Source organism: Sebastes fasciatus, chromosome 17 (genome assembly GCF_043250625.1).
Source record: "Sebastes fasciatus isolate fSebFas1 chromosome 17, fSebFas1.pri, whole genome shotgun sequence".
In the NCBI taxonomy this organism is placed as follows: Eukaryota; Metazoa; Chordata; class Actinopteri; order Perciformes; family Sebastidae; genus Sebastes; species Sebastes fasciatus.
The window spans coordinates 10,680,836-10,701,531 of NC_133811.1; the positions used below are offsets into that span (position 1 = coordinate 10,680,836).

Sequence of the window (20,696 nt, forward strand, 5' to 3'; positions counted from 1 at the left end):
TGGGTACCCACAAGTCTCCCCTTTACAGACATGCCCACTTTATGATAATCACATGCAGTTTGGGGAAAAAAACATGCCGTTTTTTGCATGCAGTATAAATGTATTTTCGTCGTTTTGAATATTTCTGCATACTGTGGTCCCTAAACAGTCTTAGAATTACATAAATTGGGTATCACTGTAAAGCTGAGACTGTTGTGGATCCAATGAGCCCAATTGTATTAATATGTCATGATGTTAGTCCCCATAGGAGACATTTCATTGTAGTGAGACCATTTTTTAAAAACTTGACCTCACTGTATAAAATGACCTGTGGTGACCTCTAGGATAATCACAGCCTCGTGAAACTTTACAGCCACAAACTACAGACCTAGGGCATTCAGAGGATGGATGGCTTTCCTAAGTATATTGACAATAAGGGGGTTTCTGAGCAGTTTTATTGATCATTTTTATAAATTCTCGAGTGGTAAAAAATGGTTCAATTTAGAACCAAATCTGTGTAACAAATGGTGTAACAAATGCTTGACACAGTGCTGAGCTGCATCTCAAATGAATCTTCATGTTCCCAGCTTTCAGATGACGTGTCCCCCACCCCTACCCCTCTAAAAAAAAAGAGGGCTATAATAGGGGATATAATATTAGCTGGAAGTCTTTGCTAAACCTTGAAGTTACAGCATCGCTCACCTCTGTTAACCGACATCATCATCAGTGACCCTGAACGTCTGCTCTTCCAGATATGATCACACAGCGCCGGCACTATTCCTGAGATGAGAACTGAATGCATTAGAAAACACTGACGCTTTCACTACAGAATACATTTTTAAAAAGCCATTTGGTCTAGCATGAAACTAATTGAATAATTCAGTCCTACTTTGCATGAGCTGACGGGGTGAGACACCAACTTGTTTCAGGAATTTGCTTGAATCCAGTTTCATCATCTTGACACCAGCTGCTCCTAATCCCAACACTTAAAATCACTGGAACAAAAAAAAACAATCCAGACATATCACAGCCATTGTTTACAATTTTATTATTGTTATTGTTTTTCTCAGATAAAAGCAGATAGAGAGGAGCATAATAATCAGAAACAGCGTGCAGCTTTGGGGTTCCTGTCCAAAGCCGGACGAGAGAACGGTCTGAGGTGAGTATACGTTAACAACACAGGGCAAACCCCATCGTCATAAATGCTACATAACACTGTCCGTATCATAAACAGTCACAATAAGTCACTTTTCTATGACAGTTCGCCTGTAACACATTCGTGACACAGAGATATTCTGAGGTAAGCTAGAGTTGGCTAGTGTTGTACTGAGCAAATAAACATCTACGTTCTGTATATATCTATAGAGTCGTATCTACTGTGTCATTTCCTGTTCCTGTGAGCGCAGCAGCTCATCTCTACCTTGGCATAGCTTTGGCATTAGGAGGTAACACGGTAGCGCCCCGTCGAGGGGGCCATTTGAGAACAAGCGTCTTTGTCCATTTCATGAACATTTAAGGGAGTAACTCCCGAGGCCTTGGGCCAGTAAATATAGGGGACTAATGCAGAGTTTAAGTCAGCTATTCAAGTTTGACAACAGTTTCTATATAGTGCTAATGTAATTTAAAGGAAAGCACCCATAGACGTGTATATTCTCTTGAGTCAGTGGTTCCCAACCTTTTTCCCTTTAAGGGACCCCTTTTCTATCATTGAGTAAACTGACGACCCCTCACTAAGTGACATATTTCATATTATATTCAATGCATAACAATAACAGAACTGATAAACTGTACAATTAACACAAATAATGACGAAATAACTGCAGGAAGTTTGTGTGAAACGAGCGATTTGGATGAATCTTGAGCTGATTATTTCCTGTAAATACTGCATCAGAGATTTTTAGGAACTTTTAATACAATTCTGTCTTTTTTTTATGTTTAATAATCATACATACCTAATAGTTTTTAGGTTTTTTTTGACAAATTCTATGTTTTATTGAGCTTTTCATTAGCTCTTTAGTTGTTTTAACGGTGTATTTTTCTAATGCAGGATGAGGCTGTTTAGCAGAGAGGGAAGGCTTATCTTATCCTGCCCTTATCCTGTTTACATCCTAAATAACTTTAAAAATAACTATTTAATTTAGTTTTCTTCACAGAAATGAATGAAATGCTGAGACAAAGGCCAACTGTATATTAAAATAAAAGTTTTCTTACACCACTTAAAAATAAAGAAGGCCTCGCGACCCTCTTGTGAAGCTTTTGGGCGACCGCTCGTGGGGTCAGTACCCCCAGGTTTGGGAACCAGTGCTCTGAGTTATGTACATGTCTCGGCCCAAAACGCAGGTACAGTCTTTCAATTATAGTGAGATCCACTTTGAAGTGCAGCTTTGCAGTCATACAAACGTACAGGAGCTTAAGCTTTAGCTTATTCCAGTAGGAGATAAGGTGCCTGGAGCGTGTAGGCTGACGCGTTATTCTTGATCACATTTTTGTTTTAGCGTTCTTTCAAACGTAAAAAATAAAATAAAATCTGAGTAGACTTATGTATCTAGTCTAGCTTCACTGGCTGAGTTGAGGATTGAGATTTTTGAAATGATGATTATACTATAAAAAAAATGAGCAAACAGCAGCATTCAGTATAACAAAGAAGACAAAGAGATTGCTAATGATATATTGTCCTAGGCTTGTTTTTGCTAATATAAAAAGGTATAAATAACACATCCTGTTTTGGTTAAAACGCAGTTAAAGAAAATGAAGATGAAGAAAGTAAAGCGCATGTTAAGACAATTCTTCACTGTCCTTTATCCACCATTTTTTTGGGATTACCTGAGATTCCAGTTGTCCCTCAGGGCTTTACGGATTTGATAGCAACAGCACTCGTTGATTGATCGACTGATTGAATCAATCGACTGATTGAGGTTACGAACCGGATGGGGTCAAAGACATTCAAGCAAGCAGAGGGCGTTCACATCGGCATAAACTAGATCCTTGATAGCATACTTTATCCCCACACCCAAACACACCTGACCTGCAGGCTCAGCACACTCGTGTCACCACAGTCCATCAAACAACCACTCTTTAAAAGAAGGCATGTAGCAACAAAAAAAAGAAAAAGGCGTAGCTTAAAATGGGCGAGGTATCCTTTACATAATTCTCCCTCTAAGGAATTTAGGCTTTTTAATACCATCTTGGAATGCACTATATATCGATATATATATACTGTATATTGCCGTTAATATAAGCAGGATTACTGTTGATAAATACAGTGACCTCCTTACTATCAGAGGCACCTCAGCGAGCTTCAGCACCCTTCTCCCTTTGATTTTTGGGTGCCATAGGCCCTACATGGGTGGAGGAGGAGGAGGAGGAGACACTTATTGTTTTCCTATTTCATCTTTCGTTAAAATTCAAATATGATCCACCAGGTTTGGTCACTCTTCGTCCACCGTCTCCCTTTTTGAATCCTCCTCCTTCTGATCCAGGACCTGAGGGCTGGGGCTCGGCAGGGCGGCGACCTCCGTAGTGGCCAGTGAGGAGGGATCTTGTTGGTCGATGATCCTGTGGGAAGAGGTCTCTTCCTGTGAAGAAGTAGGGACGTGTAAGCAAAACACATTTGGATTTACACTCGGTATCTACTTGATTAGATACACCAGGGGTCAGATGCATAACAAACTGTGTAGCTACAACTGTGTGTACGCACAAAGACAGAAATGTGCATACTAAGGCTGTCAGTCGATTAAAATATTTAATCACAATTAAATCGCATGATTGTCAATAGTTAATCACGATTAATCCCAAATTAATCGCACATTTTTTATCTGTTCAAAATGTACTTTAACGGGAGATTTGTCAAGTATTTGATACTCTTATCAACATGGGACTGGACAGCTTGCTTTATGCAAATGTCAGTGTGCTGACTTGACTATGACTTGCCCCAAACTGCATGTGATTATCATAAAGTGGGCATGTCTGTAAAGGGGAGACTCGTGGGTACCCATAGAACCCATTTTCATTCACATATCTTGAGGTCAGAGGTCAAGGGACTTCTTTGAAAATGGCCATGCCAGTTTTTTCTCGCCAAAATTTAGTGTAACTGGAGTTTTATTTAGCCTCCTTCAACAAGCTAGTATCTAACTTTAAACCTTCTGTGTGAGAGTACTCATGACAAAAACAACAGCTCGAAAAAAATATATACTGACGTGCGAAATGAAGGCTTTTCACACGGGGGTGAGAGGCAATCGGGCAGGTAGGGAGGTGCAATTGAATTACTGCCGAGACGGCGTAATGTTCGTGGCTGACTATCACCAGCGCATCTACTGAGCTTCCGGTGAGTGCACAACAGCCGTGTGCTATTTGAGACGACACTACCCTGTCGAAATTCACACACTACACATGTAAGGACATAGTGTGACAAGTGTACTACATGGAAGTGTGATAACCGGTATGGGTAAGTATCCGATTTGAGACACAGTTTAGGATTGCCACGTGTCAACAAATCAGGCTGTGATTAGGGATATATGATACACCACACAGATGTACTGGCAGGGATACATATAAGCTGTTTCCATGGTTACCAGACGTACAGCACCTGCCGTTTTACTAGCGGAGCGCTTGCCTGCCTGTCTATTCACATGAAGAACGCAATCAGACCCCGCGGATCCAAGCGTGATGACGCTCCCCGTTTCAAAAGACCTTAACACGCAACATGTGTGCAGAAAACAACATGATGCCAGTGAATTTTGCTTCTTCTAAAACAACTGGTTAAGTGGCACCAAGTTGACTTACCTGCTCTGAGAATCGATGATTCACCTGATCGGCAAACTCGTGCATCTCTCCCTCCTCTCCGTTTGAGTGGCAGCTTGGACTTGGCACCTCGATTCCATGGCTTTCCAAAATGGCAGCTTCTGGTTGTGTTAGACAGGGAAGCGGAGGTAAAAGATGGAAACGTGGGAAATATAAATGTACAGGTACATCGAACTTTTTCTCCAACTTTTGGAGAAATTGTATTTTCCAGATAAACTCAAGAAAATCTTCTACTTCTAGATAAACTATTTAAAAGCCCGTGAGGTGTTAGATGTCATAAAGCTGAAAGCAAGGCTCTTTTTTTGGAGATACATGGACAGAAACAACATGCAATTTATCAGATCCTCACCGATATTCGCTCTTCTCTTCATCTCCTTTCGACGGTTGGCAAACCAGTTGTACACCTTCAACGCCGTCACACGCTCAAACTCAGACAGCTTACAGCCTGGGTGATGAAAAATACACAACATCTCAAAACACAAGGATCTCTGTGGAGACACCATCCTCATCTATGGAAGTCACTTTTTACAGAGGCATCTTCTACATAATTTAGGATAACAGATTTAATTTTACATGAAAGAAATGACTAGTGCAGTTTTAAAAAGGTCAAATAAACCTTTTAAATACTTCAGTTGTGACATTTCCAGTAAATGTGACTACACAAACTCTTAACACTAAATCTTGGCGGACTCCCTGAAGCGGACTCGCTCCCTATGTAGATATGAAGGGCTCATTCTCAACTAACGAAAACACAACTATTCTTAGTCTCAGGTCATTATCCACTAATGAAAACACAGTTATGAATAATATTATATTCCATTTCTGCTAATAAATCCCCCAAAATGTTACATATTAATGTGTTTCACACGTGAAATGTGAAATGGGGTTGCTAAAAATCCACTTTCTAATGAAATAACATTATAAAAAATAAAATGCAACTAATTATTCCCCTTATCCATGATCATTGCACGGCTTTGTAATATATACACGATTGTGATTGGTCAATCACGGCGTTCTTCAGTCTGTTATTTCTTTACACCAGACCGTTGCTGTGTATAACTGACTGCTGTTGCTATGGACGCACGCAGTTCTGATGTCGGACTCTGGCGGTCTGTTTTTGTGCCAAATTATTGTTTTCTTATGTAACTAGCCGTGTAATAAGCGGGATAATGTACAGCTAGCCGGTCATTGTTGTGAAATAAACCCAATGCAAGACCGCCGCATCGTACTGTCGGGATCTATTTCACAACAATGACCGGCTCGCTGTACATTATCCTTTACTTTTTTTGTTCCTTCCTTACTTTTTACCAGTCAATTGATTAAATGGATGAAATAATCTTTTCAGAACAAATTCAAATCAAGTATGCACATAGTATTTTAAAAAAAGAGACTTTATCTGAGCTATCTGGAGCAGCTGCTCGAGGACATTTCTTTGACTCGGTCACAATGCCTCTTATTGTAGTACCTGGTTTCTGAATGACAGAGTTGCAGGCGTTGGCGATCTCCTCTCGCTTGGCTTCATCTGGGTACTGGTTCTCCATGAAGAAACTGTTACAGAGACAAACAGCCACAGTATTGGAAACAGTTAAATCATATTGCATCACAGGCTGCACATTTATTAGAAGACGGCACCAGTCTGAGCAGTGCTCGCTACGCCCTCATTTTACACCTCATCTACTTTTAGTCTTTGTATTGAACCACAGGAGAGAAAGGACAATATTCATACAGTGGAGGAGCTTCAGGAGACGTCCTCACTGTAAGGGGAATAGATTAATGGATGCATTAGGTGGATTAATTTCTGCGACTCAAGCATTGAATGCTTAAATCTCTTCCTACGTCTAGAAATATGACGATTCTCCTTTAAAAACATATTTATATATCCAGGTAAAGATCAAAGTAACCTTTTTTCTCTCTCTCCTCTCTCATGTCTAGCTCCTTTATTTCCCTCCAAGACTGAAAAAGAATCATTAGCTCACATTACAAAACACGCAGGGATCAATTTCTTCCAGCGCTCTCTTCCTCTCACCCTCTGAGTTGCCCTATCCTGTCCACTCTGTCTCACACACACACACACACTCCACATCATCTTCACCTCTACTGTATCGTCCTTGGGTCTAAACTAGCTCATAGGGATCAGCACTGCAGTAGAATTGCGTAATCCGTGGGGCACTGCTGGTGAGTGTTGTCTGAGGGCCTGACTGTGTGGTCTTATTACTGTGAGTGCCCAGACTGCATCCTATACTTACAGCAACCATGTAATAGAGAAATCAATTGCACGCAGCAGGTAGGACTATAGAGGAATGTCTACTCCTCTTTCTCTGCATCCTTCTGGGTTACTGACAGAGGACTGTCTGGGACAAATATGTTACAGAGAAGAAGAGACATAATATACCTAATGAACAAAACGGCATACTAATCTGAATAACAAGGAGGAGGACACGACAGTGAGGCACGAAAAGGACATTTCACCCTGGGAAGGTTATTAATAGGGATGTATCGTTGAAATTCCACGATTCCCAATACCGATTCGATACCAGAACAAAATTAAAACAATAAATCTCATGTACTGCAACATCCACTCCTTTACCACTGTTTGCATACTGGTTTTAAAAAAGTCCTCACTCCCTCCTCACTCCCTCTCTATTATCTATTTCACATTGCTTCAAACAACTGGATTTGTTCAAGTTCATTACATTTGAACACGTCATGATGACATTAGAATTAACCTTCGCCCAATACTAATTTTTACCGAGTCTGAATGCACCATAATGTAAATCAAGGGCACCTCCCGTGTTGAAATCGTCAGGATGAGAGCTGGCTAACGTTAACCAGCTCTCATCCTGACGATTTCAACACTGATTTTATGTTCGCAATGTAACATTATCAGGGAAAAAATAGGGTGCATCCCCTGGACGAGTCGATAGTGAGTTTTACTGCGTTCCAAACACATTTTCTATCATCCCCAGGACGTCATTAGTCTTGAACCCTGATGGTAGAAAGACAAGTACCATCACGTTTTCAGAATTTTGGCATTGACTTTGATACCAAAGTATCGTTTCTCATCCATCGTTATTAATATTGACTATTACCTCGAAGCAATGCTGCATTCCTATCATATGTGATAACAATCCATGACTTGATGGTTGAACCAGTGCTGACGTGTTCAAACTCATCTGAAGCCATCAGACACATTAGAAGTTTTCTGCAGACTTTGGTTGCTCTTGATCAGCTTTTTGATCAGTTCAATGCAAAACACAAACTAATGCCTTTATACACCGGGGGAAAATACAAAATACTCGCCTGCGAATATTATTTATATTATTTTAATATTATTTCTGACAGTTGCAGCACTTTTTCAAATAGATTTGTGCAGGCAGAGACCAAAACCAGAACCCTATTGACCCAGAGCAGCGTCTGGCAGTCTGTCTGAGCAGAATTGTTTTACAACCTAAACTACTGTATGCTTTATGCTATGGAGTTTCCTTTTAGTGAAATGCACCAAGTGAATTTGTCTCTGGTAAACAGTTACGCAGTGATTTATCTAGGACTTTTAATGTGAAAGGTAATAACCGAAAGAGTGGATCTGGTCAAGGTCAAGGTTGAAAGGAGTACTAAAGTTTGCAATGCTGGTTCGGACTATGAAGCCTCTGTGCTGTTGTACATTATAGTGTTTGTTTTGAATATGTCCGTTTTGCGTGATTGGTTGATGAGATAATACACAGTATGTTTGCTTTTTATAGCAAACCAGACATTGAAAGTTAAATAAAGAATCTGTTCATTTTAGAGCTGAAACAGTTATCTGGATCAACAGAAATTAATCTGAAACTATTTTGATAATCGATTGTTTTCATAATCAATTAATTGTTAATGTTTGGCATTTTTCAAGCAAAAATGTCAAACATTCACTAGATCAAACTACTAAATTATCAGGATTTGATGCTTTTCTTCATCATGGGAATGTGTGATATTTCACTTGTTATTTTTTTGACATTATATAGACCATAAGATAATTTGATGAATTAAGAAAATAAGAGTAAGATTAAACGAGAAGGGTAATAATAGTTACTTCCAGCCCTAGTTCAGTTTAAATACAGTAACATCTGCTTTAGTTGACTACGTTTTTTCCTTCGAATTTTCTCCTTTACAGTTGACGATATACCAAAGAAGAAATTTCCACTTTGTACCATTTTAAATCATATATGCAGCACATACAGCACTCGTCTCCTTTCATATAATAAGTCCCACAGAGAGCCGAAGTCATGACTCTATACGTAGCACTAGGACTTGCTCACCTCTCCATGATTGATTGGCACTCCTTCCTCCAGGTGAACCTGCTTCCTCTACGCAGCCTCAGAGGCCCACCCACCATCCCCGCTCTGTCACCAGCCATGATCCCTGTCCTCCAATCAGGCTCCTCCTTCACCAGAGACCGCATCGATAAGGTGGCACCTGAAGAGAGACGAGGGCACATGCAACAATTTCACTGTTGAGACTATACGTAAACAAAGACAGTGACTGTGTTTAGACTCCAGCTGCCTGTCGCACCGGCTGAACAAAAGCTGAATCATAAGTCAGTGAAGGCAACATTAAACTGCTGCATTATAACTAGTTAATTTAATTCAAAACGCACCACTTTGTTCACTTCCGTTCAAAACATTAAGTGATGTTTCATCCAGTGCATCATTGTGGGACAGAAACACAGTTGTAGGGACTTCTCTTTGTTTTATTTAAATGAGAAGGTAATGTATGTTATCATATTTGAACTAGCTACCATATGATACAACAGGTGTTCCTCTGTTACCTCAATAAAAAAATTCAACAATGATTTATCAGTCACTTCTGTTGTACTTTGATCTTATCTACCAGAGTGGGGATGGCTGTATCACACATAAGTATAAACATTAATAATAAAAACCTAAACAATGTCTGTGATAAACTTCCATCTTGAACCAAAATGTGCTAAATTGGCTAAAGTGAGCACCTAAACAGTTAGAGGCAGCCAGGTAGTGGCAGCGGAAATTCCCATCTCCAGTGAATGCACTCTTGTATCATCACCTTTTCCAAGTAACGGTAACTGTATAACACGATACAAAGCATTCATGCCCGTTTCATCATAAACAAACCGTTGTAGTCTGTCACAGGAAATGTGCTCCTGGTATAAATATTAGGGCTGTCAAAGTTAACGCGATAATAACGCGTTAACGCAAATTTGTTTTAACGAGACTAATTTCTTTAACGCAACTTGCAATTTTTTGGTTGAAGCGGGCTCAGTTTTAAAGCTAGAGTGATATATATGAATTATAGAAAACCTATGGGATCCACTGGTACCATGTCATACTAGCTTGTCACGAAGGATGCTAAATAACGCTCCAAACTTGCACTAAATTTTGGCAAGGAAAAACTGTCATGGCCATTTTCAAAGGGGTCCCTTGACCTCTGACCTCAAGATATGTGAATGAAAATGGGTTCTATGGGTACCCACGAGTCTCCCCTTTACAGACATGCCCACTTTATGATAATCACATGCAGTTTGGGGCAAGTCAGCATACTGACACACTGACAGCTGTTGTTGCCTGTTGGGCTGCAGTTTGCCATGTTATGATTTGAGCATATTTGTTATGCTAAATGCAGTACCTGTGATATTATTTGATAATATATATATATATTTACATATATATAATATATGTCATTGTTTTCTGTTAATTGATTTCCAGTAATATATACATATATATTTGTCCACTCCCATGTTGATAGGAGTATTAAATACTTGACAAATCTCCCTTTAAGGTACATTTTGAACAGATAATGTGCGATTCATTTGCGATTAAATATTCATAAAAAAATATAATATTAGATTGACAGCCCTAGTTTATACGCACATAACGTCTCCTGACAGCCCGCAATCGGATGCAAACACATCTCATACCTAATATTACTGATTATATTCTCGAGCCTCTGCATTTTTATCATTCAGGGTTCAATCCTCTAGTTTATCTCTGCCATTTGAGAATGTTGAAATGCATCCCAGGCTGACAACGAAGCTACGGGGTGAATGGCATGCAGGTCAGCTGATCGGCAAGACGTCTCTTGTGGCAAGCCGCTGAGGCCGGGGCAGCGAGGGCGCGGTTACCTGGCTGGGCCTGGGCGGCTGCGGCAGCGTACCACGGCAGCAAGTGCATCAGCAGCTCTCTCTGCCTGCTCCATACTGGGTTGGGGTTGAGGTTGGTGTTGGGGTTGGGGAGGCTGCCGCTTGCCCCTGCTACCGTCCCGTCTCTGTCCCCTCCCCTGGCCCTGGGCATGGGACTCACGCTGTGCTGGCTTTCACTCCACCTCAGCCCTTCAGTCGGGACAAAACCAACGGTCAGGCAGGCCACAGCCGTGGATTAGATCATGGACACCAATTTAGGCTAATGTAACTGGAAATTGAGAGTTATTTGGGCTAACTGACACACTCCTGTAGACCTGCCTGGCAGTTTTTAATCATATTAAATTCAACAAATTCCTGCTTTATTCGCCAATTAGAAGTCAATTTGACAAACAACACTGCTTCTTTTTTATGATTCAAGATGGGCAGATCAATAGGAGCCTATATCAGAAGCAAAGCATTGCGGCCACTGAGGAAATTAGTTATTGTTAGTATCACTGTTAATAACCAGCTTGTTAGCCATGTAGGAATGAAAACCAGCACCAGAGTACCTCCAGCATCAGGGCTGAGAACTACAGAGGAGCTAAGGCAAAGCTTGGGTGGGTTGGGAGGAAAATATAAAGGATCAAGATGAAGGGAGACAGCAGGGTCAGCAGATGATCCATCGGCGGCTTTATTTATTTCATAGAACTGATCATGTAAAGATTTCTGACATAATTTACTGTGAATGCATGCTGTCTGTCACAAACCAATAAAAGCATCTTTAGCAGTTACTTATTTGGTTTGTTGTAGCTGTTTAACCCCCTGAGAACCCGAGATCCCAACCAACTTTACTGTCTCTCAGAGGCTGTAGCACGTTCAGTAGGAATCCATTGGCACCAACCATGTCATACTAGCTTGTCGGGAAGGAGGCTAAATAACGCTACGAAGTTGGGCTAAATTTTGGCGAGGAAAAACTGGCATGGCCATTTTCAAAGCGGTCCCTTGACCTCCGACCTCAAGATATATGAATGAAAATGGGTTCTATGGGTACCCACGAGTCTTCCCCTTTACAGACATGCCCACTTTATGATAATCACATGCAGATGGGGACAAAAAACATGCAGTTTTTGAATGCAATATAAATGTGTTATTTTCGCCTAATCTAAAATTGGTGTATTTGAATATTTCTGCATCCTGGGGTCCCTAAACAGTCCTGGAATTACATAAATTTGGTATCACAGTAAAGTTCACTCTTGTGGATCCAATTTTATTCATGGGTGATGATGTTAGACTCCATAGTAGACATTTCATATACTAAGACCATTGTTTTTAAACTTGACCTCACTGTATAAAATGCCTCACAGCCTCATGAAACTTTACAGCCACAAACTAGAGACCTAGGGCATTCAGACGATGGAACTTTCCTAGCTAGATTGACAATAAGGGGGTTTCTGAGCAGTTTCCACAACAGAAGTGTTCGCCATCTCATCGACAAAATGCCAATCTTGCGAGAAACCTCTAAATATCAAACGTTTTTGACACTAAATCACAGCATGGCTTTTTCTACGGTGTTCTTCAAGGTCTTGGTGTCTTAATGGGGTATTCTGGAGGGATTATTGGTTATTTTTATCAATTCTCAAGTGGTAAAAAATTGTTAAATTGAGCAGTAAATCTGTGTAACAAATGGTATCAACCCCAAAATTGCTGAAACAACTTATAAGAAATAATAGAGCGTGGGAATGGCCATCATATACTTCCATTATAATGTTCTAAGCTCTTTAATCAATTCATGTTTATTTCTGATTTATGACTAGAACAACTTGAAACACATTGCTGAGCTGCATCTCAAATTAGCCTTCAGGTTCCCAGCTTTCAGATGATGTACACCACTTCTATGTGACATCTACTGCTGACCTGCTATCCCCCCCTAAAGACCCCCTGTACCCCCCTAAAAAAAAAAAAAAAACGGGTCTATTGTGGATCTCAGAGGGTTGAAACCATTTTTTATCTATATCCCTGTATCCGAGGACATGGAGAGGTCAACACCTACCCAAGCTGTTACTCTAGCCTGTACAGACAAACCGCATTCACCCACTAAAGTTTCATTTCCAAACCAGATGCCTTAATATTATTGATTAGCATCTCTTGTGACAGAACTACCTTTATCATTTGTCTTTCCCCTGAAATTATAGATTTGTCTCGTGTCCTTCCTTGACCTCGCAGCCCTTGAGGACCAGGATGGAGTTAGCGTGAGGAATTAGAGGTGTGTGGGTTTACCATGCAGGAGGATGAAGGAGGACAGATGGAGGGGGAAGGATAGCAAGCAGTGGTTCACATTCACATAAAATAAATCCCTTTTTCAAGCCCTCCTTCCTACATTATCTAATCTATCATCATTAACCCGACATTCAACCTTGAGGCGCTGATCTGCACTTTCACATCATCAGTCTTCCTGTACCTAACATCCATCATCCTCGTAATGATCTATAATCCCACTCCTCTGCTCTGTAATAGTCATATTCAACACTGTAGCTGAAACATAGTGCTTGTAAGTCCTGTTTGACCCCTGCAACCCTCACCTGGGTTATTTCTCTCCAGCAGGTACCAGCGGTAGAAAGCTCTGCGTTTGGAGTCGCTCATCTCCAGGCCTTGCTGCAGCAACCACTGGGAGATGTAACTCTGGCTGATGCCTGCGTGCAGGAGGTAAGGCATGTTATCTTAACACATTAAACACATTGATTTACTTCATGGTGCACCAATAGCATCTGTGCCGTTGAGATCGGCTGGGAGCCAAGTGTGAAACACTGCCGTTAAGCTAATGAAGCCATCCCAATATCAATACCTTAATTAAGAACACGTGACTTGGAGCATTACTTTGTGAACATACTGCTACTTGTGAAGTTCCAGTATTTATTGCTTAGAGGTGGAGCCTTGGCTGTGGATGCTACAAGTCCTTCTCTTCCTAATAATAGGTCCATTGACCTATAGAGTTGGTGCAGGGATGACGTATTTTTTAGGCCAACCCAGAAGTTAGACTCACCCTGGTTGCCTCGACAAAAAGCCAATGGGATTGTTCCATTGGCTTTTGGATTATTGCAGAAAATAAGCTCTGTGGCAAACAAACGTTTATGATACTTACATGTTTTGTTCAGCAAGATAATTTCCACAAATGAACACCACTTTTATGACTTTTGAAGTGTGAATGCAGAAGTAGTGTTAGGCTTTAAACAAACTACACCACGGCAGCATGAACGCAAGTATACAAAACAAGGCTGTAATGGTGTGTTCACACAAACAGTGAAGCGAGCTTTTTGCGCGGCGCAATTACATACAAAGTCAATGCAAAGAGGCGAATAGATGCAAATGGCGAAATTCGCATCATTCGTGGGAGTTGAAATATTTCAACTTGAGCGAGAAATTCGCGTGACGCTGTGTCACGAAAGCCTATCAACGTTGAGACTTTCCTCCTGTCGTCACTGACTTCCTGACGTTGCTGAATCAGAAATGGGGGGAAAAAATACTATAGCCATTTGTGGGCACCCAGAGCTACGATAGTCCATCATGTTTGTTCAGAGACCGGACGAAACAGTGTGTATAAATGTATGTGTATAAACCACAAACTGTCTACGGTATAAACAACAACGTCGCTGCCGTGTTTATGCCCAGATGACTTTATCTTGATGTGTTGATGACGCAGCTGCAGAGCCTGGCACTGATCAATCCAAACTCCATTCAGAAAACAAGCATTTTAAAAGTTGTTTGCTTGTCGTCTTGCGGACAGAGCTGACAAAGCATGAATTCAGACTTTTTACAAATCTGCATTATTATGTAGTTATTTCGGCATCCTTTTGATCTGTTTATTGCAACTATAGTAAATCACAGCACAATCTGTTCATACCGCAGCAGCGACGTGTGGCTTGCTAGATACAGTCAGTGCGCCCTTGGTGCACTAAAAACAAGAGTGAATGCTTTGGCACACTGGAGTAAGAGCCTGAAAACAGTTCCCATTTTGTACTTATTGAATCAAAAATCAATCTTAATCGTGACATCAAGAGTCACATTCAAATCAGTCATGAGATTGTCAAAGATCCCCACCCCTTCATTTCAGGGCTATTTATAGATTCCCACTAGTGATATTTGACATATAGCTGTTTAATGGGCTTTAATAACTTCACAGATAAAAGCACAGTACCTGTAACTTGGCCTACGATTGCCTGAGAGATCCTGCGATTGTTGAGGAAAGTTTTGATCTCTTCTTTCACCAGGTTGCTGTCTCTCCTGTAAAAGCAACAAAAAAGCCATCATGGCGTTAGAACTATTACACGGTGGTTAAAACGCCAGCCTTTGCTCTGACTAACCTTATTCACTGATGCTTCTCTTTTTTCAGCCATCCCTGAACACCCGACCTGAATTAACTCCACTAAAATTATGGAGAATAAGCCTGCGCCTCTGGAGACGGTAGCTGTTATTATCTGATGTTATAATAGTCTCTCTTTGTCTCTACCATTCTTTTGGTCTTGCTTCCCAACTCGTCCTCACCCAGCTGTCTGATAACACTAAGCTCCACCGTCCTCCCTGCTCACCTCATGTACTCCTCCACCTTCTCCTCCAGGTCCCACTCCTCGTCTCCCATCATGTCGTAGCTGAATGACCGCTGGACCGCCACGCTGGGAGGGTAGAGGGGCGGAGGCGACGCCTCGTAGCTATTGCTGGGTGACAGCGCGGCGCCGTCCAGGCCGGAGGTCTGCGTGGTAGCAGAGGCTAGGGAGAGCGAGGAGGAGGAGGACGAAGAGGAGGACGGGGCTGGAGCGGCCGTGGTGGGGGCGTTGTTGGACGGGGCGGGTTGAGAGTCACAGTGTGACGGGCGGTGGTCCGGGTCGAGCCTCTCCAGGGACTCCAAGGCATGGATGATCTGAGGTTTGGTCATGCCGGATAGACGCAGGCGCTGCAGGAGGTCGATCTGTTCGATGGTGTAGCGTGGCTCCACCTCACAGCACTCCATTCTGGCATCTGCACACATAATGTGGGGGTTTTATCAATGTGAATTTGAGACTGGCATTTTGGAGGAAATACAACGCCAACTTTGTAAGAGAATATGAACCAACTGTAGCCCTATTAATACACCAAAGATCTGCATGCTTAGGTTGATTTCTCACCAGATAAACAGCACCCCAAGACTTCACAAAGTGTTACCAAGACTGTACTGCTATATTTATCTCTACCTTTGATAGATCTTAAATTTAGTTGCAAACTTGTTCAGAACCTGCAGACAAACTGATAAGAGATGAAAGGATTATTAATAGATGAAAACCCAAAGCTAAATTCAAACACTACACTTCCTTTGTTGGGGGTTCATTTATCTTGAATACAACACTTTAAATGCAAATCTGATTAAATGTGCTTAGTTATGCTTATACCAAAGAACTTTGAGTAAATACAAGACTTGGTTTGTAAAACTGAAACAGACTGCATTCTCCTCTGGAGAACCCTTGGGTCATTCAAAATGTTGGCACCCTTTCAAACACTTGGCACAGACACTTGGGCCTAACCTTGCTACATTTGTCCAGGGTGGAATTAAAGTAAGATCACCCTGGCATACATAACCTAACATCATGTCCACTCAGCCTAGTCATATCTATCCATCCATCCATCCTATACCTGCTTGTCATGCGCAGGGTTGTAGGAAGCTTTGCCTTTGTATTCTCCAGTAATTGTGCAGACTACAGTGTGAAGTTCGCATTGAACTCCTTTAGAAAATCTACTAATTAAACATGACCTTGCATACTTGAAAAAGATAGAAATCTGGGACAACATAACTTTATACGTTTTACCAATCTGATGAACCCACTCTTCAACTCGGCATAGATTTTATAGAGTTTGCACACAATACATCCACAAAAAACACAGTGTTACACTCCAACAAGCAGAGACAAACAACCTTTAAAAAAGTTGATGTTGTTAAATGAGATGTATACCGAATTCACCAGAAAGACTGGAAGATTTCAAAGATGTGTCAAGTCCAATACTGTCACACGTGTAACTTATGTTTGTTGATAAGCAGGACAAAAGTTGACTTGCCAGATGCAAAGAGTTTGGTTTCACATTTTGAGTGTTTGCAGGACAAGACTTGCACCTATCAGACCACACTGACCACACTGTTATTCTGGGTTATTTCTGTGCAAAACTACAGCTGTCTTTCGCTTGAAAAGTAAGTTAAACCCCGTCCCTGAGGTTGTCTTACCTGCTGGAGGGGGTGACACAGACAGGCGCCCCGGGAGTGGTCCAGTGCGAGGGGTCGCAGCGGGGACACACCACTGTCTCATGGCTCCGAGGAGTTCAGCTCGGCTGGACCTCTGCAGAGTCAGACAGGAGACTTGCTGCAGTGTGTTCAGGTTAGACTGTCCCTATTAGCATGTTGGCAAAACCTACAAAGAGCAGATGACTCGCTAGCAAGGCTATCTTGGCTAAGCTAATACCGTCAACTCTGGTTGGTTCCCCTGAGCACCAGCCTCCCTCCGATAGCTGCTGCTGTCAAGTTAGATAGTGGGAGTCAAGTACAGAGCGGAAGGAATGCAATGTAACCATCACAATAAAAGCATGTGCTGCATCACTTACTAAGGTGACCAGATCACAACAAAACCAAATGTGGGACAAAGAGTATGTTTGTGTGGGACACGTTACCAAAGCTGAGAGGTAGTCTACAATGTTGATATAATATTTATCTAACTTAAAGGTCCCATATTGTGCTCATTTTCAGGTTCAAACTTCTATTTTGTGTTTCTACTACAACATGTTTATATGCTGTAATGTTAAAAAAACAACTTTATTTTCCTCATACTGTCAGCCTGAATATGCCTGTATTTACCCTCTGTCTGAAATGCTCCGTTTTAGCGCATTTTGACGGAATTGCAACAGAATTGCGTTGCTAGGCAACAGCTTGGGTCCATGTGTACTTCCTGTCAGCTGATGACATTCACATACACACTGCAACCAGGAAATAAACTGGGACACATTTAGAATGGTTACGTTTAAATCTGTGTAAAGGGTCTAAATATTGTATATTTGTGACATCACAAATGGACAGAAATCCTGACAGTTTGTTTCAAATGCAGAGTTTCTGAATACGGGCTTTGTGTATTTCTCCGTATATTGAGCGTTTTGATACTTTCACATTATTTATAAATCTCACTTTTTACAATATGGGACCTTTAATTAATAAACATTTCTATTCTGCCCCTCATCTTGTAACATCTCTATGCTTTGCCTGAATGCATCCATAGATCGGCACATCGCCTTTTGAGCCGCACGTTTCTTGTGAGACTCACATGAACTGTGTCGCTTCATTTTGTATTCCCCCTCGGTGAAATTAAACATAATAACCGCCAAATTTCATTAAAAACTGAGAATCGTCTTCCACCGGCTTATAAATACTTAGTTTAACAGTCTTTGTTGTAGCTGCTCTTCCTTTTCTTTGTGGTAGTTTCCATCATATTTCTCCTAATCTGCATAGCTTGTAACTTTGTGGTGACTCGCAGTTTTCTCTGTTGGGCGTAGCATAGCAAAGAAAGTGAAATGTTAAACTGCACTTGACCCACGTGTGCGCAGTTTGACAGCAAACACAGCCCAGTGGTGACAGCCTTCCCTGCTTTCTTCACAGCCATTGGATAAAAGCCAGATAAAAAAAAAAGCGTCTGTCCAGCAGTGGTTTGACTTTTGAAAACTAGAGCCAATGAAAATGTGGGACATCGTCTCAATATGTAGGATGTGGGACCAGAGATAAAAATGCTGTGCAGTCCCTTGTAAAGTGGGACATCTGGTCACCCTAATTGATACAAACTGCCGTTTTGAAAGTTGTTCTGTTGTGTTGTGTGTATTAGAGTGACCAGGTGTCCCACTTTACAAGGGACTGCACAGCAGTTTTATCTCTTGTCCCACACATTGAGACGATGTCCCACATTTTCATTGGCTCTAGTTTTTTAAAGTCAAACCAGGAGTAAAAGTACTGACATTATGCAGAATGGCCCATTTCATAATAATATGAAATTATATTATTGGATTATAATCATTGATACATGAATATATCACATTAATATTGCAGCTGGTGTTGGTGTGGCACATTTTGAATGCTTAACTGCTGGGCAGCTTAATCTACAATAGTATATCAATGTATTATTACTATTAGTAACCTAAACTGTCAAATAAATGTAGTGGGGTACAATATTTGCCTCTGAGATGTAATGGAGGAGAAGAACAAATTAGCATATAATAAAAAATACTCAAGTACAAGTACCTCAAAATTGTACTTTAGTACAGTACTTGAGTAAATGTACTTGGTTACATTCCATCACCGACAGTAAGCTTTACTGTATATAACACTCTTGTTGCTAAATAATAATAACGTGCTGCTAAAGACATGTATATCCAGAGGACAGGTGGTCATTTTGTAATGAGTGTATGAATAATTGTGATGTGTTTTGTTTTTGTCTGATGGGTCTTACTTGTCTGTCTGTCTATGGTAACAGTATATCTATTGTATGTGTACTTCTTCTCAAACTGAGCTGCCTATTGGGGATGCAAAATGAATTTCAGTGCAAACTGACAATAAAGTTGTATCGTACAAATAATTTATTGTTCCAGCTCTGATGCAAGCCTTGCAAAGCTTAGCAAGAGCTACATGTATCACATCTGGAGGGACACATTTCACCATAATGTCAACGTAATTGCATCACAGCATGCTTACTGATTACATTAGTTTCACTTCTGTAGCTCTGAAAATTGACAAATTGCGCTTTTATTTTGAAGGACAGCAGAAACACTACTCTTGAGTCTAGCTAGCTTGACGCTAGAGTCTGTTTAGTCTTGGCTAACAACTTATCTAAAACTTACACTTTGAAGTTACATCGACCGTATTTAAGATATGTGGCTATGTATGAAATATGTACGGTTAAACGTGGCTATGTGTTAGGTCGCCTGGCTGGGACACAGCTAAGTTGCTAACGAGTTAGCTCGCTAGCTAAGCTAAGTGAGCTAACAGCTAGCAGTTAGCAGAGGTCCCAGCGCGGAGCTCCGCTCTCTTACCTCCCGTTGCTGTGGAGACAGCCGGCTGGACGCAGAGGGAGGACGGGTAAACTGAAGAGAAAGTGTCGGTCCGGTCCAAACCCCCACTAGAGAAAGTAACTCCTCTCTGTCCTCGGAGTAGATTACCGAGCAGAGGGTGAAGTGTGCAGGGTCATATTGTCTTTCAGCTCTGATGCAGTGGGGAAATAGTGTATGCAAATGTGGGGAGTCTGTCTCAATTTTTGACCCCTAGACAGACACCACTGTCAAGCTGGGAAGAGTTATAATTATGACTTCCGGTTATACTGTACCTACTATAAATACCATTTAGATAGATTTATAAACACCACAATGTGCCAACATGAAAGAAAAGGTTAGGCCCACATTTTAGCAAAATTAGTAGGAAATTAAAAATACCAACCATGCTCATATACAGTATAATAGTTTATGAAGCATTAAGCGACACACTATTGTTTAAGTCGTTGATCCTTTTATTTTGGTAATTTAAAGAAAATATGAAACTAAATCTGTGTGTTTGACGCACATGAGGGGTGTAAGTAACAAAAATACCATTATATTATTTTATTGATATTTATAATAATAATTTATTATTGTTGTTGTTGTTGTTGTTATTATTATTATTATTATTATATTGATGAAAATGGAGGTGAGCTAAATTTATAAACACCCCCAATGTGCCAGAATGAAAGTAAAGGTTATAGGCCCCACATTT

General features: G+C 40.9%; 1 protein-coding gene across 4 annotated transcripts; it reads right to left on the minus strand.

Annotated features, from left to right (window-relative positions):
* Positions 1 to 1,010: 1,010 nt before the first annotated feature.
* LOC141754194 (homeobox-containing protein 1) lies at positions 1,011 to 20,180 on the minus strand. 4 transcript variants are annotated; one of them, XM_074613100.1, is made up of 11 exons: positions 19,985 to 20,172; positions 17,148 to 17,259; positions 15,490 to 15,916; positions 15,099 to 15,184; positions 13,486 to 13,596; positions 10,910 to 11,116; positions 9,072 to 9,228; positions 6,245 to 6,327; positions 5,129 to 5,224; positions 4,762 to 4,877; positions 1,011 to 3,554 (listed from the first exon to the last, which is right to left on the minus strand). In XM_074613100.1, the coding sequence occupies exons 2-11, from the start codon at positions 17,227 to 17,229 to the stop codon at positions 3,408 to 3,410; spliced, it is 1,512 nt and encodes a 503-aa protein (XP_074469201.1). In that variant the 5' UTR covers positions 17,230 to 17,259; positions 19,985 to 20,172; the 3' UTR covers positions 1,011 to 3,407. The 4 variants fall into 4 exon arrangements, with proteins under 4 accessions (XP_074469201.1, XP_074469200.1, XP_074469202.1 ...); XM_074613099.1 differs by having other exon boundaries at positions 4,762 to 4,880; XM_074613101.1 differs by lacking the exon at positions 10,910 to 11,116 and having other exon boundaries at positions 4,762 to 4,880; positions 19,985 to 20,180.
* Between the last annotated feature and the right edge of the window lie 516 nt (positions 20,181 to 20,696).

Bases quoted from the DNA above. Each gene is read 5' to 3' on its own strand.
- LOC141754194 (XM_074613099.1), bottom strand. From the start codon at position 17,229: ATGAGACAGTGGTGTGTCCCCGCTGCGACCCCTCGCACTGGACCACTC. The intron at 15,185-15,489 runs GTGAGCAGGGAG...TTGCTTTTACAG, and splicing joins AAGGTGGAGGAGTACATGAG to GAGAGACAGCAACCTGGTGA. The intron at 3,555-4,761 runs GTAAGTCAACTT...ACTTCTTCACAG, and splicing joins ATCATCGATTCTCAGAGCAG to GAAGAGACCTCTTCCCACAG.